The 26,351-nt window shown below is 53.8% G+C and overlaps 7 protein-coding genes across 7 annotated transcripts; 2 read left to right on the top strand and 5 right to left on the bottom strand.

Annotated features, from left to right (window-relative positions):
• Positions 1-428: 428 nt before the first annotated feature.
• Positions 429-2,920, top strand: BJX68DRAFT_269625 (polysaccharide lyase family 7 protein; the record flags this gene model as incomplete). Its single annotated transcript, XM_071046398.1, has 2 exons — positions 429-856; positions 925-2,920. 2 exons carry the CDS (start codon positions 429-431, stop codon positions 2,918-2,920), a joined length of 2,424 nt encoding a protein of 807 aa, XP_070896089.1.
• Positions 2,921-3,326: 406 nt separating this feature from the next.
• Positions 3,327-4,869, bottom strand: BJX68DRAFT_277751 (putative zinc-containing alcohol dehydrogenase). The gene is made up of 3 exons (XM_071048387.1): positions 3,922-4,869; positions 3,741-3,836; positions 3,327-3,665 (listed from the first exon to the last, which is right to left on the bottom strand). Exons 1-3 carry the CDS (start codon positions 4,796-4,798, stop codon positions 3,508-3,510), a joined length of 1,131 nt encoding a protein of 376 aa, XP_070896088.1. The 5' UTR covers positions 4,799-4,869; the 3' UTR covers positions 3,327-3,507.
• Positions 4,870-5,310: 441 nt separating this feature from the next.
• BJX68DRAFT_242943 (fungal fruit body lectin) lies at positions 5,311-6,066 on the bottom strand. The gene is made up of 2 exons (XM_071041075.1): positions 5,964-6,066; positions 5,311-5,909 (listed from the first exon to the last, which is right to left on the bottom strand). Exon 2 carries the CDS (start codon positions 5,903-5,905, stop codon positions 5,486-5,488), a length of 420 nt encoding a protein of 139 aa, XP_070896087.1. The 5' UTR covers positions 5,906-5,909; positions 5,964-6,066; the 3' UTR covers positions 5,311-5,485.
• Positions 6,067-9,129: 3,063 nt separating this feature from the next.
• On the bottom strand, positions 9,130-9,858 carry BJX68DRAFT_269622 (major facilitator superfamily domain-containing protein; the record flags this gene model as incomplete). Its single annotated transcript, XM_071046397.1, has 1 exon — positions 9,130-9,858. One exon carries the CDS (start codon positions 9,856-9,858, stop codon positions 9,130-9,132), a length of 729 nt encoding a protein of 242 aa, XP_070896086.1.
• A 432-nt stretch (positions 9,859-10,290) lies between these two features.
• On the bottom strand, positions 10,291-17,528 carry BJX68DRAFT_277748 (putative nonribosomal peptide synthase; the record flags this gene model as incomplete). Its single annotated transcript, XM_071048386.1, has 10 exons — positions 10,291-10,419; positions 10,542-10,649; positions 10,680-10,715; positions 10,746-10,832; positions 10,872-11,327; positions 11,361-11,566; positions 11,600-12,671; positions 12,788-14,992; positions 15,066-16,993; positions 17,291-17,528. The coding sequence occupies 10 exons, from the start codon at positions 17,526-17,528 to the stop codon at positions 10,291-10,293; spliced, it is 6,465 nt and encodes a 2,154-aa protein (XP_070896085.1).
• A 1,089-nt stretch (positions 17,529-18,617) lies between these two features.
• Positions 18,618-20,307, top strand: gliC (cytochrome P450 monooxygenase gliC; the record flags this gene model as incomplete). The annotated part of the gene is made up of 3 exons (XM_071048385.1): positions 18,618-18,734; positions 18,792-18,976; positions 19,059-20,307. 3 exons carry the CDS (start codon positions 18,618-18,620, stop codon positions 20,305-20,307), a joined length of 1,551 nt encoding a protein of 516 aa, XP_070896084.1.
• Positions 20,308-23,100: 2,793 nt separating this feature from the next.
• Positions 23,101-25,668, bottom strand: BJX68DRAFT_269618 (glycoside hydrolase family 95 protein; the record flags this gene model as incomplete). The annotated part of the gene is made up of 3 exons (XM_071046396.1): positions 23,101-24,803; positions 24,857-25,089; positions 25,157-25,668. 3 exons carry the CDS (start codon positions 25,666-25,668, stop codon positions 23,101-23,103), a joined length of 2,448 nt encoding a protein of 815 aa, XP_070896083.1.
• Positions 25,669-26,351: the final 683 nt, after the last annotated feature.

Genomic DNA, 26,351 nt, shown 5'->3' with positions numbered 1-26,351 from the left:
CGCAGAGATTGTGTCGGCGGTGGACACTGGATACGGGATTACATATCTGGAATGGGCCTATTATTGCACCGGACATTGAGCTAAAGTAATCATGAATCTGTTCGTCCCTCCGGCGGCTCTCGATCACTAATCTACATGATCCACCCTCAACGAATGACCTGCGTTAGCTTACACTGTCCACAGCTCAGCGTTAATCTATGAATTAGTGGCGGATTACTTATTTCATCCACTTCTCGGACGGGCGCAATGAAGTAATATCGACCGGGCGTGGTATGAATAATGTTCGCTTCCCGTACGGGGAAAGTCCGCCCGACAAAAGTATGATAGGCCGTCGTCGCCCCAGACATGCCATTTATATCATGATAGTCTCGCCGATTACTTTCTTTACTTCTTCCAATTCCAACGACTGGTAGTCGCCCGCCGCACCGATGCTGCTAATCCCACTTCTCGGGCTTGTCGCCTCAGCGCGAGCCCTCAATCCGGGCTGCAACCCGGGAGGGAACTTTGACCTCTCCAAATGGAACCTGCAGCTCCCCACGGGCAGTACGGGCAGCCCGACAACAATACCAGGGTCCTCGCTGGCCGGATGCAGTGGCTACAGCAGCGGTGTTTTTTATACCGACGGGACTACCGGAGAACTGGTCATGACAGTGCCCGGATCACCATCCAGTGCGGGCTGCGTCACAACACCGAACAGCTTGCATTGTCGGACGGAATTCCGAGAGATCAGCCCCTCCAGTTGGAGTCCGAATAACGGGAATAACCGACTAAGGGTCACCATGTCGGTTCCACGCCCGGACGACTCTACTCACGGGACTGTGATCGGGCAGATACATATTGATGATTCCATCTCTTCGTGAGTCACGCTTTCTTCCTTACTTGCTATTTTCTTCGTTGAGAGGGTCATTAACTTGAATGACTCAGGAAACCTGTCTGCGAACTCTTCTACAGCTCCTCTGGCCAAATCAGTATGGGCGTGGAGCGGACGCGCGCCGGAGGCGAGCTTCTTTTCACAGACATTGCAAAGATCCCGGTTGGAACCAGCTTTACCTATGAGATCCGCTACGAGAGCGGCCAGCTCTCCGTGGCCGTGAATGACGGCGGCTTTGTGCAGCTCAGCCAATACGAACTCGCCAACCCAAACAGCTACTTCAAGGTCGGAAACTATAACCAGGGCGACTCGTATTCCGAGGTCCGGATCCAGGCAATTTCCGTCTCGCACGGGTCCAAATCGTCAACGGGTTCTGCGCATCCCGTATCCACGATTTCCGCCGGGGGGATCGGGCCTCGTGAAGTCCTGTACGCGCTCGATGCCACCGTCAAACCGTATGCGTCCCCGACTGGAGCATGTGCAGCGGCCCCAACAAAGTACTCGGATAGTACAGTGAATCTGCGCCTTTACTACGAGGATAATTGCTGCCATGACGTGGAGACGGCGCATATCGGGACTTTTAACATCTGTCATAACTCCGATGGCCCCTTTTCATCCATCGAGCAAGCGGTTGGTGCGAACCTTTTTGACCGCGGCATTCATATTGTCGCCTACGACGGGATCGATTGCACGGGCGGTTCGACAAGTCTCAGCCTAAGCAACAGCAAGGGCTGCCAGGCTGTGTCCAGCGGGAATGGAGGCTACCAAAGCTTTATGATCAGCGAACCGCAAACATGTCCCGTGACTGGTCCTGCCGTCGCCAGCGACAACACGGTGACCATGGAGCTCTACTCGGATGTTGGCTGCTGTACAACCGTCGAGACGATCAAGATGGGAAACACGGGAACCTGTCATGAGGCGGATGCCAGCTTCCACTCGTTCAGCCAGGCAGTTGGGAAGAATGAGTTTGGCTGGAATATTCACATCCATACCTTTACGCAGTCGGGATGTCAGGGAGAATCTGACTCGTTCTCCCTTACCAATGCAGCGACTTGTAATAAGAACGGGGTTGCGTGGAAAAGCTTTATGATTGAACAGGACTGCGCGCGACATGATCTCAACGCCAAGAATGATAATACCGTATCTTTGGCGCTCTACCGGGACGGCGATTGCTGCGTGTTTAACGGCGAAGATATTGACCTGGGCACGGTGGGAAGCTGCCACAACGCGAATGATAAGTTTGGAAGTATCACGCAGGCCGTAGGCCAGAATATGTTTGGCAAGGACATCCACGTCCAGCTTTTCGAGGGCGCCGATTGCTCCGGCACGATGAAGGATTACAGCCTGACAAACAAAGACGGGTGGTGCAGTTCCGGCGGAGTGAATGAGGAATTCCAGAGCTTCATGATCAAGAAGGAGTGCGATACGCACGACGTTACATACTCTGGCGACTTTGGCGTCTCGTTGGCGTTTTGGCAGGATGGGAACTGCTGCACCTACAACAAGGAGGAAGTCAGTGTAGGCCGGACCGGAGGCTGTCGCAACACGGAAAAGCCATTCGGCAGTGTGACCCAGGCCGTTGGCCAGCTTACATTCGGACACGATATCCACGTTACCGTTTACGAGGAACAGGGCTGCAAAGGGGCAAGCAAAAAGTTTGATCTCACCAACAAGGAAGGCTGGTGCAGTGATGGGGGCGTCGCGGAGCAATATCAGAGCTACGCCTTTGCTATCGACTGTGGGTGGAAAGACCCTGCGAACAGCAACGCAAACACCGTCACGATTGAAACGTATACGGATGTCGGATGCTGCACACACAAGAGCGAGACTGTCCTTGGTGTTGCCGACACTTGCCACAATGCTCCAGATGGCGGAGTCGCGGGGTTGGGGATTGGTGCCGGCTCCTCGTGGAATGGGGATATTCTAGCGCTGTATGCGGACAAGGACTGCAAGGGGGACCTGAAATACTTTGAACTCTCCTCGACGCTGGCCGATACGTGTGCTGTTACTGGGGGCATAATCAACAGCTGGCGCCTGGTTAAACCTTGACCCTGGCAGGACCGACAGATTCAATTGAAAGAATAGAACGGATGCATGAGCATGTATTACTACTTTTCCAGCGACTTAATTTATTCTTTAACATAAATGACGGAATCCCCTCTTTTGCACAGAGACTAGAACACCCTTTGGTTGAGGTGCCCTTCGAAGTAAATAGCACACGATGGCACTCCAAAACCCCATCCCGGCAATATTTATACATGAACACTTTGCCGAGTCGCATCTCAGCTGCTGATGAGATCCAAGCACCACCATGTGCAAACCAGAATCAATTGAATCTGGGTAACTGAATAAAGAAACGCACCCATCTCGATTTGGGCCACATTAAGACATCATCAGGAGTGCCATTATGGTGCTGGTTAACTAGAAAGCCTCAAGCTGCAAATAGGGAGTCATGGCCGTACTAAAGGTACCGAGCGAGGTCTTTTATTTTCCATGATAACTGCCGTGAGTACTCATCGGATCTATTTCTCACTTTAAAACATAGGGAGATCTTCGTTGCTCGTTGTTCGATTGGCTTTGATGCTTAAATTTGGCCGGCAGCCGATAGTTGGGAACGAATAATGTTAACTGAACACCTACACATCCACGGCGTGCGAGGAACCATTTGCAGACGTGCCATTCGTACCAGACACAGACTCTGAGCCGGGCATGGAGACGACGACCTTTAGACTGCCGTGTTTGGACGATTTCTCAAACGCCTCGTACGCGTTCTTGATATCATCAAAGGCAAAATCTGAAGGGGAGGGCGGTTAGCACACGCTGATATACATCCTAGGTATGTAACAGTCAAAAGAGTGGGAAAACGCACGATGTGTGACCAGGAAACTCGGATCGATGCCTCCTCCCTCCACCATCTGCAGCAGATCGATTGTCGAGACGGCGTCGATGAGTCGTGTCCGTAGGCCTAGACGGCAGAGCATGTCACGTCAGCAGTGAATAAAAGAACCTCGCTCATGGCGCGGAAAGATACCAAGGGCAATATGACATACAGATATTGCGGTGCCACAGCTTCTCCAGGTGCAGCTCGCACGAACACCCAAAGACGCCCAGCGAGGCAATCGTGCCCCCGGGCCCAACAAGCCCCTGCGCCATCTCAAACGACTCGGCATTCCCCACAGCCTCAATGACAACATCAAACCCCCTGCCGCCAGCAGAGACCGCGACAGCGTCCTGCACGACCCTCTCCGCGCCGCCCTCGTTTAGAACGCTAAACGCATGGTCCGCGCCCATAGCGCTCGCCATCTCAACCCTGCTCATCCCGCGCCCGACAACAACCACCATACTCGGCCCAAACATCCTCCTGCTCATCTGCAGACACATCAACCCAATCGGCCCCGTTCCGATAATCGCAACGCTGGACCCCGGCGCGATCTCCCCGTTCAGAATCCCGCACTCGTACGCCGTCGGCACCGTGTCAGAGAGTGTCACCGCCACGCGCTCGTCGATCGCGGCGGGGAGCACATGCAGCGAGAACGCCGCGTGCGGCACCCGCACAAACTCCGCCTGCGTCCCATCAATGCTGTTCCCCAAGATCCAGCCGCCGCCGTTGGCGCACTGCGACGGCATGCGCCGCTGCCGGCAGTAGTGGCATGTCCCGCACGAGGTGATGCAGGAGATGAGGACTTTCTGCCCAACGGCGAAATTATGCACGGCGGCGCCGAGCGAGTCGATGATCCCGACGCCCTCGTGGCCGAGGATCCGGCCGGGTGTTGCGGTTGCGACGTCGCCGGCCAGGATGTGCAGGTCTGTGCCGCAGATTGTTGTGTGCAGGATGCGGATGATTGCGTCGGTGGGCTGCTGGATGGTTGGTTTGGGACGCTCCTCGATGGAGATTTGGTTTGGGGCTTTGTAGGTGACGGCTTTCATTGTGCTGGTTTGCGTTGGGTAGAGCTTCTCGAGGGAAAAGGTATTCGGTTTCAACAAAAAGAGCCTAAAGAGGGAATTGGGGATAGAGGTAGGACAAGAGAGCCGGATTAGGGTCGTATTTATGTACCGGCGGTCCGCGGAAATAAACCATCGGCTAAAGAGGAGAGATACGACTTTGACAGAGCAATCCTCGTGAGACAAGTGAGCTGCAGAAAATGAGGCCAGTGGCAAGAGGCCTGCTTGGCTCTGCAGGTAATAGAGCGAGCTAGGGCAACACAGACAAGTGCCGTGTTCTCACTGGCGGAAGTCTAGGAATATGCATGATAGTGGAACCACAGGCGCCTGTCATCCGGCAGGCAGTAGCCTCATTTGTCCGCTAAGAATCACCTGCTGGATAGAAAAGGGTTTAGTCCCACGCTGAGGGCGACGATTCTTACAGATTAATATCTCCTAACAACGCCTAGACAAGGCTACGGTTCATGGGAAAGCAGCGGCTAAAGGCCCGGAGAAAACTCCCATCCTGAAGAAAGTTCATGTGCAATGTGGGTCAGGACTAGTGTTGGATAGCTCTGGTCATGCCTAGGGGCCTAACATCCGTGCTCAAGTCAAAGTATTCATATTCAAGGCGACTCCCTCGCAGCAATAATGATCATCCACTATACCCACGTCTCTGAGTGAACCAGCGTCTCAAGAGTAATTGATAATAATTGGCGGGATCCCACACGGTAGCCTCTGCAAGTGCACCTTCACCGTCCGCCCCGCTGAAGTCTTCCGCTCACTCGAGGGAGCAGCCTGGGACGATAGTATCCCACCGTTATAGTACTCCGGGTGCAGCTTGACTGCCGTATCGCCATCCCCGAGATCAACCTGGGCATCGCACCAGAACTCGGAATTATGGTACCCCACAACAACGGTGAATGTCTGGCCCGACGAGGCCCTGATCCGAAGCATGGCGGACGTGCCGCTTCCACCGAGTGTGAGGGTGAGCTTGTCGCCGGTGTCTTCGGTCCAGGCGCCGCCGTTGGCGTAGTACCAGCATGTCTTCTCAATTACGGTGAGCGCATCGTTGGTGTCGTTGATGATCGCCACGCGATGAGTATAAGGCATCGTGCTGCGGAGTGTCAGATTCTCGTGTTCCAAGCACTTGGGGGATGTAGAGCGTTACCACGTATGTGTCTTGCGAGGAGCAAGAGGGAACTCTCGGGTATGTGGTCAGGTTGGGGTTTGATGCTTTCCCATTAGCATGCGGAGGACTTTGGTTTAAATAGCCCGTGGACGCCCATGTTTGCTGTTGATGCAAGGGGTTCTCGGAGTTGAGTTGTGGCTGTAGCTGAACTCCATCGGACAGACCGCACCCACGAATGCAACTGGAAGCATGGCTGTAACCCCTACAGGGTAGTTGGCGGACATCCATGCCAACCCGAATTTCAAGTGACAGAGTAAATGCAGCGTGTGCTCATGTTTTTCAGCTCACCACTGTGCGACTCTCATACACCCACCTTGTTCCTGCCCTTTGAATCCTGCCCCGCAGGTGCCGGCTATTTTATCCTCTTTTACATACCCCTGTTTCGCTTCCCGTTATCCACCAATCAGACCATTACTCTGTATGCCGAGAAGCAAAGAAGGCAACGGGGTGTACCCCGCACTAGAGGGAGATGACAGCTGAGGAATCTGAAACTAGTCCCGAGTCCAGGCCCTGGTGGCTCTTGCGCCTCGATGAACTGTTCGCCGGGACCAGCCGGATCATCGGGCAGTCGCCAATAATAAAACTTCTGCGAGGAATCAGCAAGCCATCCATATGTATGTTTGCTCAGGTAGCCACAGCACTGAAAGTAAACTCCGTGGCCTAACGGAGTTGCGCAAACATCAATTTCCCATGGTTTGGAACAAGGAACAATTCCCATGTGATGGCTGAGGGATTTTTGATATCGAGCTAGGAAGAGATGCTAAACCCTTTTCACTAATCGCTCCAATTTCACCTCGTCGTTGCAAAACGTCCGAGGTCGCAGATCTGAACTAGCTGATAAGACCTCAGCTGCGCCTCGACTCTTGTGCCCCGCTACATTGTCGTATCTACCCCGCAGCTATGTTTGCCATCGTCTACCCCTCGGTGTCACCTACCCTCTCTTCATTATTGGGTGTGGTCTTACGCAACGGAAGACCCGTTTTCCGTCCGCGGTGTTCATGATGGTGGGTTTGCAGACACCGCACCACGGGCGCGTTCGTCGCCACCTAGAGGACAGCATATCAGCTCTGTGTTTCCGTACCATGTGCCCAGGCATCTGTCTACATTGGTGACTGCTAATGTCGATGCAGCATTGTTTCCCAGATACGAGGGCACTGTTGACTTTATTATGCTAGGCGTGGGACTGGTCTGCCGGCTCACCAAGCAGGCTAAGCTTACCTATCTGGAGATATTTTGCAAGTAAGAAGATATTGTGAATCAATCCAAAGGATGGATATTATAACTTATGATTTTCCAACAAGCAACTCTTTATTATCATGGCTTGTACTAAAAATAAGTAGTAAACCAATCATTCAAGGTGACATTTCAGGAGCTTGACGCCCACTGTCTACTCCAAAAAGTAGTAGTCAAAGATAGAAGATAAATATCAAAGTTTTGTATCTGGAAGAAAAAAAGTCTCACATCAATCACGCTTTGTACTGATCCATTGTCCCTTTCCACATATGCCCATGGGATCAGCTGGAGAGTCCAGAGAGCCTGAAATAATTTGCGAACCAGAGTCTCCTTGTAGCATGATTGAAAAACCATCTTTCTTAATAACCCCCTGTATATATTCCTCACCCTTCAGGTCTCCAGTATCATTGTACGCAAGCTTCGCTTTGGAACACGACATACGAGGATACGAGGGTATATCCATTCGAACCCGGTAGTCCGTACCATCCACAACGAAAGAGCCATCAGCCCTTCCGCGTCGCAGTAGATAGACCCATAAGCATCAGGCATCTGATTCGTAGTGTGGCTTAGCTTATGGAGAATATCAGGAGGAGGCAGAAGGTATCATCTTACAATGTTGGATGTGAATCAATAACGATGATAAACAATCCAGATGCAGCTTGTACGACGTGACTTGTACGAGCTGTAGCCGCCCGAATACTTAGGTCTTTGAATATGCAAGACTTTTTGAAAGAGGTTCCAGGGCATATATGCAGCCTTCTAATCGGTCTATTTTATCCGGATGATGAGGGAGTTACGGGCATGGATAAATCACCACTTCTAACCTTCTTTCTATTTCTTAGCCAACTTTTTTTCCATTTTTAAGTTCTAGACCTCGTGCGGTCCTGTATTTATGTCATTAATTAGTAACTATTATTCAGTGCAAGCTGGTTTCAGCTACTTCAAATACTGTCAACCGTTGAAGGAATTAAGAATCTAAGCCTTACAAAAATTAATATACTTATGCGAACAATGAAATCAATGATTACGTTCTTCTTGACAGCAAGTTCAGTAACGTCGGGTAGACGGAGGGTCTTGGATGTCTTAGATATGCTTCTAGAAAGGCCCAGGTAAACTCTATTCATTTCTTATAGACTTTGATTGTAATTCGTGCTATTGTTGAACTAGCTCCTACTACATCACTTGAGGGCTGCTTACTGGCAGCAATAGCCGCCATGAATAAACGCCTGGTTTGCACTGCTTAATAGGCTTAGCCAAGTCTAGAAATTTTCATTACCGCAACGCCAAAGAAGGTTAACAGTTAGGGGAGAAATTCACCTTTCAGGGTCAACACAGTCGCCGTTTGAAATACAGGGCTGTTTTCACCCAGGGCTAAGTAAGCCTAATTAGTGCCCACCAAGCCCTCTTTTAATAAAACACGTCAAGAGATATATTCCCTTTCCTGAGGACCCAATCTAGGTGGGATGTAGTACACTCTCACTCGGGCCGTCAGTGATCTATAGTCCCTTTGTCACGGTCTCCCTTGATTCAAAAGAACCTGGCTATGGGACTTGCCATGGTATTTCCAAAATCCAGCATTACCCAGGACCCATCAAAATGAGTCAACTAGTTAACCGCGCTTTGTTGCCTGAATGCGTCTTAGATCGTCGTCCAGATGGCTCAGGAGTACCTGTTGCAGGTAACGTTGAGCTTTACTAGTACAGTCTGGATAACAGTTAGCGGATTTATCAGAGGTATAGTGACTAGAAGTAAGAGAAGAAGAGCATCCAATAAGGAGACCGACGAACAAGACACGGCCATGATGATGGCGCTTTTGCCTGCATCACAACTTTTATATTTGACCAGCGAATATCTTTCCGGCGTCGTCTCTGTCGTGACTTGTCATGTTCAAAATCGCCAGGACTAATGGTACTTAATTGACAGCAATCAAACCGTGTAAACCCCTACCGATGGTATAATGATTACAACGAGGCCACACAAGGAGCTCGGTCCGTATAGGACAATCCGAATTGCAAGCAAGCGCATCCAGACCTGTCTGATGATTGCAACAGGAGTCCAAATCGAGATTAATGTAGAAGCACCATCGCCACGTCAGTGTGGCATTGTCGGTGAATGCGCCCCCGAGCAAAGGGCCAATGGCCGCGCCGAAGCCAAAAGTCGCGCACAGGACCCCAATGAGAGTTGGCCGCCGCGGAGGAGGGAGCAGATGCGTGACGAGCAGGAGCGACCCAGCGCCGGTGCCGCCGGCGCCGAGCCCGGCAATCGCACGGCCAACGATAAAGGTCGTTGACGAGGGCGCGACGGCGCAGACCAAGGAGCGAAGCTCGAACAGGAAGAGGCCGACCAGGTACGTCCATTTGGCCGTGTAGAAGGTGTACAGTTTGCCCCAGATCAGCTGGAAGGCGCAGAAGGTCAGCATAAACGAACTTGGGTACCAGCCGATATCGCCCAGTGCATGGAACTGATCCGTGATTTTGGGGATGGCGGTCGAGACGATTGTGCTGTCAAGGCCTTGGAGGAACTGGATGGCCACTAGGGCCAAGATACCGAGCAGGATTTTGTATAGGCGATCAGGGTATTGAGCCTGGTCTTCGAGGAGATTGGAATCGTGAGATTCTTGGTGGGAATCGAGCGGCTGCATCAAGGTATCATCGGTCTCTTGTTTGACACTGTGCGTCGACTCTGTCTGCGTGGTCTTGCATGCTCACTGTCCATTACCGAGGCCGCCATTGTCACCGCGGAGGAGAATGAACTGGGAGAGCAAGTAGTGGTGTGGAAAAAAAACCTTTCTCATGAGGCTTGGAATATGAGCAGATTTCTGGGGACGTGGTCACGGGGAGAGACGCGAGAGGGTCGACTGCACTGGGAACAAGGGGTGAACCTGCCGGTGGGGTGGGCTGCGAGGGCTCCTGGGCCCACATACTGTGTGACTTGGCCCTTTGGCTCGATGGCTTCCGAGTAATTTCCCAGACGGCCAAGGAGGTGTTGTAACAACAATCTAGAGATGCATTTGATGATTTCAGTTCAACATGCTACTTCATTCTTATTATGATAATCTTAAAACTATCGCATCTCAAAACGCGGCGGCAGTGATGGGATCCCCGGGATGGTCAACAATCCATCCAACTGCCCCGCAGAGGCGATCCAGAATCTCCGAGGCGTACGTGTCTGAGCAGGTAAAGGCCCAGTAGCGCAATTCCACCTCAATGCGGCCCGGCGACAGGACCACGGCCAAGCACATATCGTACTGTATATGGTGGGAGGGTTAGATTTGGCAGGGATTCGGGCGTGCAGCATGGGCTGGGGAAGGGGTCTACTACTAACCTCTGTAGCATCATCCAGTTCGAGCAGGTTAAAGCCAATACCTGTTGTAGTGGAAGATTCAAACTCGGGCTGCACGGCCAGCACGGTGTTGAAGAGCTGCTTGTCGCCCTGAATATCAAGCCCAGCCTGGCGGATCACCTCGGGGGCGGAGCAGTGGTGATGGTCGTTGCGACGCTGGATGCTATTCTGGTTCTCGCGAAGCACATCCAGGACGGTGCGCGGTTTTGCCTTGTCATCATCGTTATCCAGCACCATCCGGCATGGGAGGATGTTGAAAAACGGGCCTACCATCTGCCAGATGTGCGGCAGGGGGATATCGCGGCCAGAGACAATACTGCCAAAGCAGACGTCTGAGGCGTTGGTGTAGTGCTGCAGGAGCAGCGCCCATGCGAGCTGGAAGATGTTTGCGACGGTCAGGCGGTTCGACCGCCAGAACGCGTCGAGACGATCGAGGTCCTGCTCGATGAATCTACGTAGTGAGCGATGCTCGGGAGCTTGCAGCTCGGCACTCGGTCGTCGTGGGAGCCTGGATGGGCGAGCCCCGGCCAGAGCCCCCTTCCAGTAATCAAGCGTCTCCTCTTTTGAATGGGTCTGTAGGTACGCCAAGTACTCGCTATACGGGGGTGCGGCGGCTAGTGGGAGGTGGCCACGCAGGGCCAGAGCCAGATCGTTTAGGAGGATGGGAACAGACATGGCGTCGATGAGCGCGGAGCCTGTCTCCAGCCGAATAAGGAGCCGTCCAGCCCGGTCTTGCCCAATGATTAGCCGGTGTGGTGGCGAGCCTTTCTCCCATGGGGTCGGTGGCAGCGCCTTGAGTACGCCGAGAGTATCCTCAGCATTGGGCAACACCACAACATTCGGCGAAGCGCTCTTAAGCAGAACATGCAAGTATGAATTTTGACTGTCGGGATGAGGTAGAATCAGCGTGCGGAGCGCAGTATGTCGATGAGCAACGTCTTTCCAGGCGGCCACGACCTGCTCCGGGCTAATGGCATCTGCGCACTCGAGGGCAAAAATCAGGTTTCCTCGATACTGGGAAGTGTAGAGCTCCAGCATACCCGAATGGGCGTCGGAACAGGAATAGACACTCTGGATGGAACCGACCGACTGCTGCCCAGCCAGATCGTATATGCCTTGCCATTCATCATGGCTGAGCCGCAGGAGCGCTGTATTAGATTCCGATCGGTGTTCAGGGGCGATTTTTCCATTCAGCACCGAGACGGGTGCACATTGTTGCGTCGGAGCCGCAGGTGGAGGGGGTAGATTGGCTGGAGTGACGGGACGGGCATGCTCACAGAAAAGAGAGACGGTATCATACTTTAGGAACTCGTACATGGTCAAGCTCATCCCCCCCGTTCGACACAGGCCAAGCAGGCGCATGGCGGTGATGGAGTCGCCACCCAGTGCGAAAAAGCTATCGTCGACCCCTAATGTGTCCTCGGGTATCGAGAGAACGCTTGCAAACGCCCGATAGACAAGCCTCTCCCTGTTGGATACGGGCTGTCGTTTCTTCTGCCTCTTGCTGTCGCTGCCCAGATACTTGGCTAGTTGAGCCCGTGACATTGTCTCTGCCAACTCGCGCAGTTGATTCCGGTTGGCCTTGCCGCTGGGACTCAGAGGGAGATAGCGCAGCGGGATTACAATCGAGGGCACCATAAAGTGCGGGAGCGTCTGGCCGAGATATTCCTTCAGCCGCCGGATGTCTTCTACATATCGGTCTGGGTCCGGGACGAATGGAGAGGTCAAGAGTGCATCCCCGGCGTTGGGGCGTACACCGAAGCCCACGTCCCGAGCTGCACAGGTAAAGAGAACAAGCCGAGACCCACCGAGATGCTTAAAATTGACCAGCAGTGCGATGCAGGTTGCGCCGCTCTGATAGGCCTCGGCATGGTGCTCGATCTCGTGGAGCTCGATGCGCTGGCCGTTCAGTTTCACCTGAGAATCCTTGCGGCCCATGATGGAGAGACTGCCGTCGGGATTCTGGTACGCCAGATCACCAGTCTTGTAGAAGCGATGGCCCGCAACGAACGGGAACTCGCTTTCCCACGCCGGACGGCGAATAAAGGCCGCCGCTGTCTCGGCCGGGCGGTTGATGTATCCTCGCGCCACGGTCGGGCCCCCAATGACCAACTCCCCCACACATCCGACAGGTTGCAAGCGATGGTGATTGTGGGGATCCACGACCCAGCATGATGCATTGGGCGGGAGCCCCACGTGGATGGATCATGTCCCGGCTTGATGCGGACCGCGGTGGTCGTGATGATGGTGCCCTCGACAGGGCCATAGCCATTGTGGAGGGCGACGTGAGGACCCCAGGTTGCAATGTCGGATTCCGAGACGGGCTCGCCGCCCAGGAGGAGCGTTTGCAGCGTGGGTACGCTGGATGGCGTGAGTGTGCGCGCGACTATTGGCGTAAGCACTGCCCAGTCCACCTTCATCTCCTCCATTGTCCCCGCGAGGTTGTCTGTGCGCTGGGCCTCGGATGGGATACACAGACAGCCACCTGCGCCGAGAACAAAGAGAATTTCAAAGACGCACATGTCAAAAGCGAGCGACGAGAACGAGAGACCTCGCGATCCGTGCATCGGTCCGCAGAGCGGCGCGTGGCCGCTGAACGCCAGAGAAAGCATGCCATGTTCGATGGTGGCGCCTTTGGGGGCGCCAGTCGAGCCAGACGTGAACGCAACATACGCCGCATTCTGGAGGCTCAGTGTAGGAGATCGGTACGTGTCGCCGTCGAATCTGGCCAATGCGTCGTCGGACAGGACGATGACGCTTTTGGCGATCTTGCTGCACCTGTCATGGAGCAGCGCAGTCGACAGCACAACCTGCGCATCCACGTCTCGGCAGATACTTGTCAACCGCTGGACTGGGAAATTGGGTTCCAAGCAAACCATGGCGGCGCCGGACATGAGGATCCCCAGCATGGCGACGGGCAGCCCTTTCGAGCGCTCGGTACAGATGCCAATCACCGTCTCCGGCCTCGCTCCCTGGGCCTGGAGGTGCGCAGCCACAGAGTGCGATGCCCTGATCAGTTCGCGATACGTCAGTGAGCCATCCCACGCACAGACAGCCTCAGACTCGGGCTGCGTCGCCCCGTGGTCCTCTACCAGCTTGTGCACGAATTCCAGCCGTTTCCCGAGTTCCCTCTGATTCCACGCCGTCAATCTCTCCTTATCAGAGGGACACGGCAGCATCAAGTCGCTGATGCGTGTATCGTGTGGCGGGTGCAAAATACGTTGGAGAATTGATGCAAATCGCTCCAGGATGATCTGCACCTGATTGTCATGCAACACGGACCCGTCAAAAAACGCCTTGAGCTGCAGCGAGTCCGGCCGGGCCTGGACGACCATTGAAAGCGGGTACGTGTTGAACTTGCGCTCCTCATCCTCGTTCTCCGGCGCATCCGTCATGAGCGATTGCGATCGCTCTGCTGTGCGCAGTCGGACTGTCAGGAGGTTTTGAAACGCGCAGGCGGCCGTGGCCTCGGCGCTGCAGTCGGCAATCGAGAGAATGCCCGTGTGCTCAAAGGGCACGAGGGAAACGGCATGATGGTGGATCTCGGCCAATGCATCTTGCAGCGCTTGATCCGGTTGGAGTCGGACTCGAAAGGGCACTGTCGCAATGGTCGGCCCCATGATGTGGTCAATGCCCTGCACGGGGGCTGTCCGTCCCGAGACAGTCAAGCCAAAAACAACATCGTTGGTACTCGTATGCGTGGATATGACCATCGCCCAGGCCAGCTGCACCTTGCTTGCGAGTGCCCAGTCTCCATCGATGGTTGTAGTATGGACATGAACGCTTTGAGACCGAGGAGAGCGCGACGACAGCGACGTGCCGCTTGGGAGCCGCGGTGGAAAGGGGAGCGCTTTGTATCCAGCAAACTCGGTCCTCCAGAACTCTTGTGCTGCCTTGGAATCGAGGCGCGAGATGTATTCTACCAGGGGACTGAGCGGCTGCCGCTTCGGCGCTGCACCGCCCTGATACACTGTCTCGACATCGTCCAGGAGCTGAGCGTAGGACCACGCATCGAAAATGGCATGGTGGATCTTGACGACAAACCGGGGTTCCTGCTCATGATGTGCCCGATCAATCAGGGCCACGCGCAGAAGAGCGGTTTCTAGGCCCATTGCCCAGCTATCGTCTGCTGGGTAGGAGTCGGCCCAGTGCACTTTGTTGGCAGCAACGACGACTTGCAAGAATTCACTTTCGCACTGGACAATCCGGGTTCTCAGGATGGGGTTTGCGGTAATCACCTGCTCCCAGGCGCGCTTGAATTTTTCAACGTCTGTTTGCGGTGGCAGCATGAACGCGAATGTGCCAACCAAGGCATCGGGGATTTTCACAGACAATGCCATCATCGCGGCCTGCAGCGGGGTGCAGGGGTAGACATCTTCAATAATGTCCTCTTTGAACTGAGAAGCTATGCTGGTTGGCGAGAGACGGGTTTCCTCACTCATGAGACTGAATGGTGGGATGTCAGGGAGGTCGTGGCAGCGAGAGGCCGGTCTGCAGGTTGATCACGTCGGTGGCCGTGATGGCGATATCCCTGGATCGTGCACAGGCCACCAGCTCAATCGCTCTCAACGATGTCCCTCCAAGAGCGAAGAATTCGTCGTCGGCCGCGATGCGGTGCTCAGGAACTCCCAGGACATTCGAAAAGAGAGAGCGCAGGGCATTCTCTATGTCGCATATCGCTGGAGACTGCTTACTCACCAGTGCTGGGCCATCCTGGAGCTCATCCGAGACCAGCGCCTTGGAAGCCAGCGTGACCAGAGTCCGCCGGTCGAGTTTCCCAGTCGCCGTCAAGGGGAAGCGATTCATCGGCACAAACTTTGTCGGAACCATATACGAGGGCAGTCGCTCGCGAAGCCAGCTCCGCATTTCCTTCCAAAATGCTCGAGTGCGCTCGTCGACCGGTGCGAGGAGGTCTGCTCCATCCTGGCCTGCAAAGACCACCTCGGCCCCGGCTCCTTGTACCACAAACAACGTCAGGATCGCGTCCGAGACATGCCCGCGCGGGTTCACAACATCCGCAGCGGCCACAATCCCCTTTGCATATAGCTGCGCGTGGTGCTCAATCTCCGATAGTTCGATGCGCTGGCCGTGCAGCTTGACCTGTCGGTCCTTGCGGCCCAGATACCGTAGCGTCCCGTCGTCGATGTTATAGTACGCCATGTCCCCGGTGCGATAGAAGCGTTCCTCCGGCGGCAGCCCAAAGTCTGAAGCCCAGGGCGGGGCGGGCACGTATGCCTGCTGGTCCGGGTGGTTCAGGTATCCACGGCCGACAAGGGGTCCACTGATGAGGAGCTCGCCCGGCGCGCCGAGCGGCTGGAGCGTGGAAATATCACGGGGATCCACGACCCAGCAGTATCCAGATTGGGACCGGCCGATATTCGACGGGTCTGATTGCCTCACGACGGGCTGGATCGTGGCGACGACACTGCACTCGGCGGGTCCGTAGGCATTGATGAGTTGCACCTTGCCTGACCAGGTCGCGATGTTTTCCTGGGACAGCGGCTCGCCGACAAGAAGCAGTGACCAAATTCCGGGCACCGTCTCTGGTGTGAGAATCCTGGCCACCGACGGCGTGAGCTCGACCCAATTGGCGCGAAGCTTGTTGATGGTTGGGGCGAGTTCATTGATACGCTGGGCATCCGACGGCACACAGACGCAGCCGCCGGCGATCAGGGTCATGAGCATCTCCAGAATACTGCTGTCAAACCCATAGGAAGCGAACTGAAACGCCCGCGAATGGCGATTGAGGCCCTGGACTTTGTTCTGCGCGAGAGCGTTGGCGCAGAAGGACTGGTGCTCGATGACGATGGCCTTGGGCTTTCCTGTGGAGCCAGAGGTAAAGGCAACATATGCTGCGTCTGCTGCATTCCCCGGCGGCGTTGGGGGTGTATTCAGCGGTGGAAGAAGATGGTCGATGCCGCCCTTGACAAACGGGAAAGGGACAACCGTCTCGCACAACTTGCTCGCTGTCTCGTGGAGGGTTCGTGATGCCACGATTGTCTTGGCCTGGCAGGTGTCGCAGATGTCCAGCAGGCGTGCACGGGGCTGAGAGGGATCCAGCAGAGCGAATGCCCCGCCCGCCCGGAGAATGCCCAGGATGGCCACGACAGTCCACATGGACTTTTCGAAAAGGACAGGCACCATAATCTCCGAGCGCACGCCTAGCGAGACAAGTCGGCCAGCCAAAACGCCGGACAGGCGATCGAGCTCAGCGTAAGAGACTGAGCCATCCCACGCACAGACGGCCTCTGCGGTGGGTTGCTGTTGGCACTGCGCTAGAATCAATGTATGGATACATGTCTGTGGTCTCGCGAGTAGCCTCGGATCGTTCCACTCTGCCAGCAACCGTGAAGCATGCCTCCCCAAGAATCGGACGCTGCTCATCTTGGCGCGGGGGCACTGTAGTAGGTATTCGAGGAGATCCGTCACGGTCTCTATTATTGCCCGGGCGTACTTGTCGCTTATCGTTGCACTCGAGTACCTCAGGGAGATGTCTATGGGAGACCGGCGCAAATTCAGAGTTACAAGCAGGCTGCAGTCGTTGGATATCTGCTGGCAGTCCCACGAGTCATTCTGATGGCTGCCGCTCTGGATTCGAACGCCGGTGCCACCGACGTGGCGATCCCGTTGTATTCCGGGCCACGGATCCCTTTTGCACCTGCGTGCGGCCTCTGTAAAGTAGGCATTTGGGTCTTCAGATACCTCCCAGGTTTCGACTTGAGCTTCCGTACGCGGATGTGCTGAGGTAGGCACGTGCTCAATCACAGTAAAACTTGGGGTTTCGCTGGCGGCGTACCGTGCAAGTACAATGGCCCATACGGCCTTGATCCCATGCGTCCATCGGACGCTGTCGCCTTGTCGCCATTGCGCGGCCAGGCTTGAATCCAATGGCGAGCGGATGACATGAAAGACAGCATTCTCCGCGTCGTCGCCGTTTAGAATTGGAAAGACAGTCGGCTGGATCTCCATCTTGGCCAACGCCATTAAATCCAGGTGTATTTGCAAAGGCGAAGAACTGCCCACTCTACACGCGGTCAATATATGGCATGCTCGGCTATTGCATGTCACTTGCCAGGGTAATTCTATCCATACTCCTGGCATGATGGCATCAGTTCCCAGTCGTTTCTTGGAAAGGCAAGGAGCAGCAGAGGCACGAAATGCCGGTCAAATGACGGGACACTACGCATTCTCCTCCTGGATGTGTCGTGTCTAGACGTACCATCCATACGGGTGTGTGTTCCTGGTCACCTCAAATGGTCTGGAACCCGAACTGTGCAGATTCCATTGGGTAGAATGAAAGGGTTGGTACAGCCTGCCTTGCGCTCGGCTGCTGGTAGTCGTTACACGCCCATTTGCAACAGCATTTCTGGCTGGTGATCAATGTGTGCGGTGTGCACTATTGATCAAGGAGGCCGAAGACAGAAGGAGCGAGGGGCACGTTGGGGGGTGGGGGCCATGCAAGACATGCAGCAACTGTTGGCGGCCCTGAGTTTAGTCAGCGCCTAGATAGGTTAGTCAGCGGTCATGTGGCCCACCGTGGGTTTCCGTAGTTGGGAAAAACAACAAGTTCTGAGGCTCGTCAGCAACGCACCAGGCCCTTGCTGCGGCCTGGCCCTCGATGGTCCACCGGCAAACAAGCCAATGGAATGCTCTAGCCAAGCCCCCAGCAAGAATACGGGCCTTTCTGCGGAATGCAACAGACTGCTGGTCTATTCGCAGATATACCCTGAGGGCAAAAGGAATGTGCAACATTGGAATCGTTTTGATATGCGGAATATATATCCAGGTGGCCTCGGGCGGCGGAAGCGTATTGCAGAAGTATGCTGTATGCATAATGTAAGATCTCGCCGCCGCCCCTTGCAGGATGACCTTGTTCAGCAAGGGGGAGGGACCGTAGTAGTACGTATTACATACAAATAATTAAGTTACGGTGTGTTCCACAGCCACGAGCGACCTTGTTACGAAAGACCATGGTGCGCCTCCCGGGAACCCGGTCTTCCATCTCGATCTCTTAATCTCACCACGGCGTCTCTGTCGGGTTTTAGCAACCCCAGCAACATGTCTCGCGAGCAATTGGCCTGGGCCCAGGCAATTTTCACGGCCATTGCGGTCTTCATCTGGTGGGCATTCGACCCCAACAGCTGGAGCAACTCGATCCTATCGTATGTTATCGATGTAAGTCGGAACCGTCCCGGTTGAGTGTCTATACGAGCCGCCAAGCTAATGATACAGAAATACCTGCGATGGCGTTACCCCGTCCCGTCCGTCAACGGGAGAGCTCAGATCCCGACACGTCCTTACAAGTTCCCCGATGGTGGTGGGAGCACCAAGTTCCTCGATGGCGAGACGGTCTCGGGCGACTGCGAGAAGAAATACGGGTCAATCTACCGCATCTGGACGGGGCTCGTGCCAGAAATGTATGTGCCAGTCAGACCCTTGCCCTGAAACCCCCCCTCGGGTGTATGCTTATGCTCATGCTCGTGCTAACCAACGACGCAGCGTCCTGACGCGGCCTGACGACGTCAAAACAGTCTACAAGGACTCGGACACACATACCAAGGTCGGGCGCGCCAACGCCGGATGGGTTCTCGGCGCGCTGATCGGCGACGGCGTGGGCCTGCTCAACGGCAAGCATTGGAAGCGCGTGCACGCGGTCGTGGGACCGCCCTTCGGCCAAAAGGCCACGGCGTATGTGGACCTGGTCACGTCGCGCGTCCAGCGCCATTTTGCCGAATTCGAAGCCCGCTGTGCGGAGCAGGGCATGAAGCCGTCGCAGCTGCAGCTCAGGGCAACCGAGGATCTCAACTCGTTTCCCTTTTGGGTCCTCAAGGATATCATCTACGGCGAGCTCCCCAAGGCCATGAACACGGAGCTCACGGAGCTGATTGATCTCCGCAACGAGATCTGGCTATATACCTTCAAGGGCGGGTGGTCGATGTTTGCCATCAATAAGCTGTTCTACCCGAAGCTGCGCAGGCAGCTGCACGAGTTTGAGAGCCGCTGGGACGCATTCAACGACGAAGCGTACGCGTACATCCTCGCCAAGGGCGCAGCTTCCGAGACCCTCCCGATCGTCTCGCTGCGCCGCGCAATCGACCAGGGCCGCATTAAGCGCAGCGAGGCCCTACACTCGGTCAGCGAGGGCCTCTTCACCAACATCGACGTGACCATGGGCACCTTTGCGTGGCTGGTCCTCCTCCTTTCCGTGCACCCGGATATCCAAGCCGAGCTGCGCGAGGAGATTGCCCAGGCCCGGGCGCAGGGAACGACCGAGGCCTGGGAGCGGTACATTGCGAGCAACACGACGCTACTGGCGGGGTGCATCATGGAGAGCGGGCGCCTGCGGCCGATTGCAAACTACACGTACCCGCAGTGCCTGCAGACGGACCGGGCGGTGGGCGGGTACGTCGTTCCAAGGGGCACCGGCTTCATCGTCGACACCAACGCGCTGAACCGGCGGGATCCGGCGTGGGGCGCGGACGGCGAGGAGTTCCGGCCGCGGCGCTTCATGGAGGCGTCGATTAGCGAGTACCGGTACCGGCTGTGGCGGTTTGGGTTTGGGCCGCGGCAGTGCCTGGCGCAGGCGTTGGCGGATACGATGATGAGGTGTCTGGTGGTCTATTTGATTGAGAAATACAGGGTCTCGGTACCTGAGGCGTTGGTCGAGGGCAAAGAGGACTGGAAGACGCGCAGGCCGGATACGTGGTTTTCCATGGCGCAGAATCCCGTTGTGTGCGAGGCGATTTGATATAACTGCCTTATTCGAGATCTCTGTCAGCTACGTCAGGTATCAGATAGCACATTAAAAGTCACTTTTAATAAAGGAAGAACAGGATATCTGCTAGATATAGGATATTTAAGCTTTTTTAGTTTACTACTACTTGGCAAATTTAACTGTTTATAGAACCTTGTGACTGTTAATCTTGCCCCTCAAACAGGATGCTCAGCTTACCTCTCGATCATTGTTTATTGAACTATGCAAATACATACATCCTAAAGAATTAGATCTTATAGTAGTAAAATGTAAGCAACATTTCTCCCCTTTCACGCAATTTCCTCCACGCGCCTAGTCCCATAGTTCGATCTTTGTTCCAGTTTAAAATAAAAGTCTGATTTTAGGGCAGCGAGCTTGTCCTTGAGTTTATGTTGCTTATACATAAAGCAGCGCTTGGCATGTCGCCCCAGAACAACCCACTCATGCTTTCCGTCACGTATGGCCCAGAACTCTTCCCCATCCAAGACAAAGAGGGTGCTGACATGAGTCCAGTCTCGTCCACGGATGCAAACTACGAGTATGGTGCGGAGTGAAATGTGAATAATAGAACACTAAGTGACTCTATAGCAGACAGCCTAACCCAGGGTAATACCCTGATACTCTTTCCAGTCGCTACTAGACTTGCTGCTCCATCATCATATATTATATGAGCATGACAGGAGTATAATATGTTCTCGCCCTCTGCTGATAAGGATGATGGGGTATTCTGTAACCCTAGAGCATACTTCTCCTTTGTTATTAAAATAGTATAATTTATTTAGCTAGAAGAGAAGAGTGATATGCAGATCTTCACTGAGGGAAGACAGGCACAAATTAACCCCAGGCTCAATTCAGCATTCCTGTTGCCCGAGTCAGTAAACCGCAAAAAAAGAAAAAGATTTCACAGAATCAGTCGCTCACCCAGTCAAAACCAGTTGCATAAAGTAGTACAATTTGTCTTCAGGGTGGGCATTCTGGGCAATTAGAACCACTCTGTAAAGACTAAAGGCGATCGCAAGACCTCCTGCGCCGAGTATTACGGCGACCTGGACTTTCTTGCGAAGAGGTAAATGCAGCCGCCAAGCCAACGGAATTGGTATCATTAGAATGATGGCATCACTGATGACGCTGAAAATGGCGTCGGCCAAGTATAAACCCCTTCTACCAAGACAACTCCCATCTTCCGCCCTTCCTTCCCAAAATTTTGACGGCGGTGAACAGGAAAAGGCTTTGAGGAATAGCAATAGCACATAGTAAAGACATAACACTAAGATATAGGTATTAAGGAAATAAACCAGATATGGGTAGGAGGCAAAAATGCGGCCCAGGATAGAGAGGAGGGCAATCTTGACAAATAGGACTGCGACCCCATAGAGAAGAGCCATGACCCAGTAGTACTAAATAAGAGTTATTAGAACCCATAAGAGGCAAGTAACAAAGCATTCAATTCTTACCAACGTTATTAGGGCTATCTCCTGCTCTTTTAGATGAGCCTGTTGGTATCCTTTCCAGGTTTCCCCTACTAAACAAGGATAGTCAGTATATACTGAGTTATACAGGTCATCCTTTTTTTCTTTTTCTTGATTGGTCCTTACTTGTCAGGGCGATAGCGCAGAACGCGATGGTTAAAACCTTTCAGCATGGAATTCAGTGAGTTGGAGGCGACGTGTGGCATAAGGGGCTTTTACCCATGCGATCAAGCAAGAATCTGTTCAAAAAGTAAGGATTGGACATGATTAAAGCAGATTCCCTGTTGTCAGGCCATTACTAACAGTCTTCGAGAACAAGGCGCTGCTTTAAATAAAACCGTATCAAGAAGCGAAGCACGACAAAGGCTGTAACTAGAGAGATGCATAAACATTGAGTCGCCAGATTAGCCTTATTCAGAGAGACCGGTCCAAGACCCATGTTGGACTAAGGTGCGTTTCATTGGCAAGGCATGTCCTCCAGTTCGGATGTTGCAAATCCCAGTTCATAAAGAAGATAATAATAAGAAAGGTTGCTGATCACTTGCCCCAGTTGACAGTCGCCCGACCATCACTTTTATCACCAGCAGTTTTTACATGGGCGCCGTGGATCAATAGGGCCTTGGCGCTGTACAATATGACGTCGACCACTTGCCAGTATTGAGCACGGGAACCAGAAATACGCAAACAGCACTAATAAGAGAGTGAAATAAACATAGCACTCATAAATGGTGAGGTAGACTAAAATTAAATATGTGTATGCCATTTATTGAGTGAAGAGTCAGATGAAGACTGAAAATTGCCTGGTCCATGAACCCTTCTGCTCTGGGGCTCTAGGGCGCGAGGCACGCATTTGCTGCCAGGGGTCTGGTTTGTAAAGCATGATCTCATGGGATTATTGGTTGTATTGTTACACGGCACGCACGTGTATAATACATGCCCTTTCCCATCTACCAATACTGAATTCATCGGGAGTTCGAAAAGTACCTAAAGGGTCTTGCATCTGTGCTCTAGTAAGGTTTGTGGACATCATTATGTATATCCAAGTCGCGAGGAGATATTACCGGGGTTTCGCAGTGCTCAGCTTTTCGGGACAAGTGCCTGAGGGACAGACCCTGAGATCTTATATTCTTTTGTGCGGTGCGAAACCCCCTGAAAACTATTACTTGTACCACACCTTATAATAAGGACATCTAAACAACCTAGTATGATGCAAGGCTGTTACTGAGACGAGGTGGCAGCTACTATGTTGCATGCAATATCTTTTTATATACGCATCAAGCAGTTCGAACCTATACAACGGCTTTCCAAGAGTCCATCCCTATCCACCTAATGTAACAACGTACACTCCTTCCTTCTTCGTCCGTATCGGTCCCCGATACACCTGATTGTTGACTCTAACCTGCTCCCCATCAGCCACTCTCACCTGCAGCTCCCTCCCAAGATTTGACCTCACAACCGCCCTCCTCAACTTCCCCGCCTTCCACTCAACGTCGACCTCAAACCCACCTCTCGCCAACAATCCCGTCGCACTCCCACTCGGAACTGCATCCGGAAGAGCCGGCAGCAAATGAACGATACCATCCGCCGCGAGGCTCTGACTCGTACTCTGCAACAACATCTCCGTGATCCCACTCACGACACCAAAGTTGCCATCAATCTGGAACGTCGCCCCCTTATCCGTATTCCACAGATTCTTCGTCGGATACAGTGAGAACCACTTTGTAATCTGCGCCCATACGTCTGACCCCCGGTGCAGCCGTGCGTACTGGTTTATGAACCATGCGTTGCTCCACCCCGTGCTTCCAGATCCGCCATCAGCGCGCTCGTCGAGGAGGATCTCGGCTGCGGTTGCAAGAGTGGCGTTGACGAGCGGGGAGAACTGTGTACCCGGGTGAAGTCCGTATAGAGGGGAGAGATGGCGGTGCCCGCGAGCGCGGAGATTGTAATCTTGCCGCCATTCTTGAATCTGGCCCTTGGATCCAATGCGAGGTGGATGGATTTTCGCAAGGAAGGATTTTGCACTGGCGACGATTTTGTCCTTGTTGGAGATTCCTAGCTCGGCGGCGGCTTCGAGGAGGTTGTGGAAGACTTCGTATATGAGCTGGTTGTCCATCTGGATCTCAATATCCATTGCGGCTTCGGTGCCTGCGATGCTCCAGTTGTCAGGCACGTAGAAGGTGTTTTCCGGTGAGAGGGAGGGGCCCGTAACTCTGTATCCATTGTGCTCAAATGTGTAGCATTGGTAGAACCGAGCTACATCGAGAAGGTAAGGGTACACAGTCTCGGAGAGGAGCTGTTTATCGCCCGTGAAGCGGTAGTGGTCCATAAGGTGTGTGACAAGCCAGGCCGCGCCCATGGGCCACATGCTTGACGAGGTGTAGTTATCCACTGGGGCTGGGTCGCCCCAGAGATCGAGGTTGTGGTGGATGACGACGCCGCTGCAGTTGTACATGTCCCGTGCTAGTGCCTCAGCGCGCGGATGCGCGACCTTGAAGAGATCAAAGAGGGGCTCCTGTGTCTCGATGATATTGGTCTGCCCTGCCGGCCAGTAGTTCATCTCAGTGTTGATGTTTATCGTGTACTTACCTCCCCAGGCGGCGGTGGTCTTGTTGTTCCAGATTCCCTGCAGGTTGGCGGGGAGGTCAATGGATTCCGCGGTGTTGCGTGAGGAGGCAACGAGCATGTGCCGGCCGTAGTTCCAGGTTAGGGTTACGAGCTCCGGGTCGTCCTTTATGCCTGAACGAGCGCGCAGAATACGCTCGTCTGTAGGGAGAGCTCGCTTTTCGTCAGACGACTGGCCAAGATTAATTGACGCGCGCTCGAGGAGGCTGGATGAGTCTTTTAGGGCTTCTTGTTTAACGCGATCGTAGCCCTTCTTAAGAGCACTGTTGAGCTTGCGTTGAATTTCCGAATCAATCTTGTCTTGGGTCGCATAGCGGTAGTTTGTCTCTACGTCCAAGAATACGTCGACTGTAGTAGCGCCGGTAATGATGAGGGTGCCATCCGAAGCGGTGACCCGAGCTGCCCAGTCAGCTGGAGCTAGGAGATGGAGGTTTTGTGAAGGACTTCCATACCTCCTTTCGCCTTGAAACTTGCCTGACCAGTGAAAATGATCGGGTTCTCATCAGCAGGCTGGCCACTACTGCCACTCATTCGCAGCCACGGGGCAGAACCAGCAGCTGACGCCTGCAGACCCGTCACAGACTCCGCACGAGAGAAAGTGGCATTCAAGTTCAAAGCACCCTTCTTGCTCGCAGCAAACCTTGCAGCTAGCACGCCCGCCGGAAAGCTCGCAATATACTCACGGCTAGATCACCAAACCAATCAGCAAAACCCAATGATAGGAAGACAAGAGGAGGGGGGTATGCACGTACGTATACTTCACCCCATCAACAACATACTCAACCCCCGCATCGCCTCTCCTTGTATCCAACCACCGTCGATACCCCTCCACCTCACCATCCCCATGCCCAAACCCCACCCGCAAGTTTCCAAAATAGCTATACGCCCGCATACTATCCACCGGGTGCATCATCTTGCTTTTGATAAATTCGCCGGCTGCGGAGATATTACCCGCGAGCAGCATCTCGCGGGCAACGGGTAGAGCCTCGAGCGCATGTTCGGGCGTTCTGTCCTGCAGTGGGCCGGACCAGATTGTGTTTTCGTTGATCGTGACGACTTCGTCTGGCACGCCGCCATAAATTGTCCCTGCGAGGCGGCCGTTGCCGATGGGGAGGGCGCCGTTTTCCCAGTCGGTGGGAGGGGCGGGCTCATTGTACCAGAGGTAGCGGCTGGGATCAAGAAAGGCGGTATCGGCAGCAGCTGAATGGGTTGGACGTGATGCTAATAAGATAGCAAAGACAGCGGAGCTTTGGTGCAGTTTCATTTTGGCAGGAATCTAGGGGCAATCACGGAAGAGGGTGCTGGAGCTGCTCACGAATCCAGCGATGATAGAGTAGGGACGGTTGCTATTTATCATCTCCAAATCCCGAGCTATGTACTCGGTTCGTCTCGAAGTATAGAAAGCAATCGGGGGTATTAGGATGTTTTTGTGGTCTCTCATTTTACCCGAATAGTGCGGGGAAGGTAGGGCTGACAAGACTATTGGCGGAGTAATCCGGGGGCATGTAGATCAAGCATCATATTGACGGACAATAATTGGGCCATGAGGTGATACATGCATTCTATGTACAGGGTTTCGAGGTATAGGCTAAGTTCATAGTATCGGGGGCACTGAGTCAGGTTAGAAGAACAAGAAGAAGTTACCCGCACAGACTGGTTAATTATCCAAGTCTATAATCCCTATTTGCCTTTTAGGCATGATGTTTGCTTGTCGCACAAGGTCCGCTTAGCTAATACCATGGCTGGCATAATGCGCAGTTGCGTGCGAAATCTGGAGGGATTCTTGAATAAGTTGAGTTTGCAAGGAGGTGAGGTTGCGAGTTCCCAGAGCGCCTGCCTGGTTTGCATAGTGTGCACATTTGAACATTCCAGAAGCCCTGGGGCCTCCATGAAATAGGTACATCATGTGACTGTTATGGCCGTACGCCCTGGAGATATGATACACGC

This window comes from Aspergillus pseudodeflectus (genome assembly GCF_044049435.1).
Source record: "Aspergillus pseudodeflectus strain CBS 756.74 chromosome Unknown BJX68scaffold_41, whole genome shotgun sequence".
In the NCBI taxonomy this organism is placed as follows: Eukaryota; Fungi; Ascomycota; class Eurotiomycetes; order Eurotiales; family Aspergillaceae; genus Aspergillus; species Aspergillus pseudodeflectus.
This window is presented reverse-complemented; position numbering and strand designations above follow the sequence as displayed.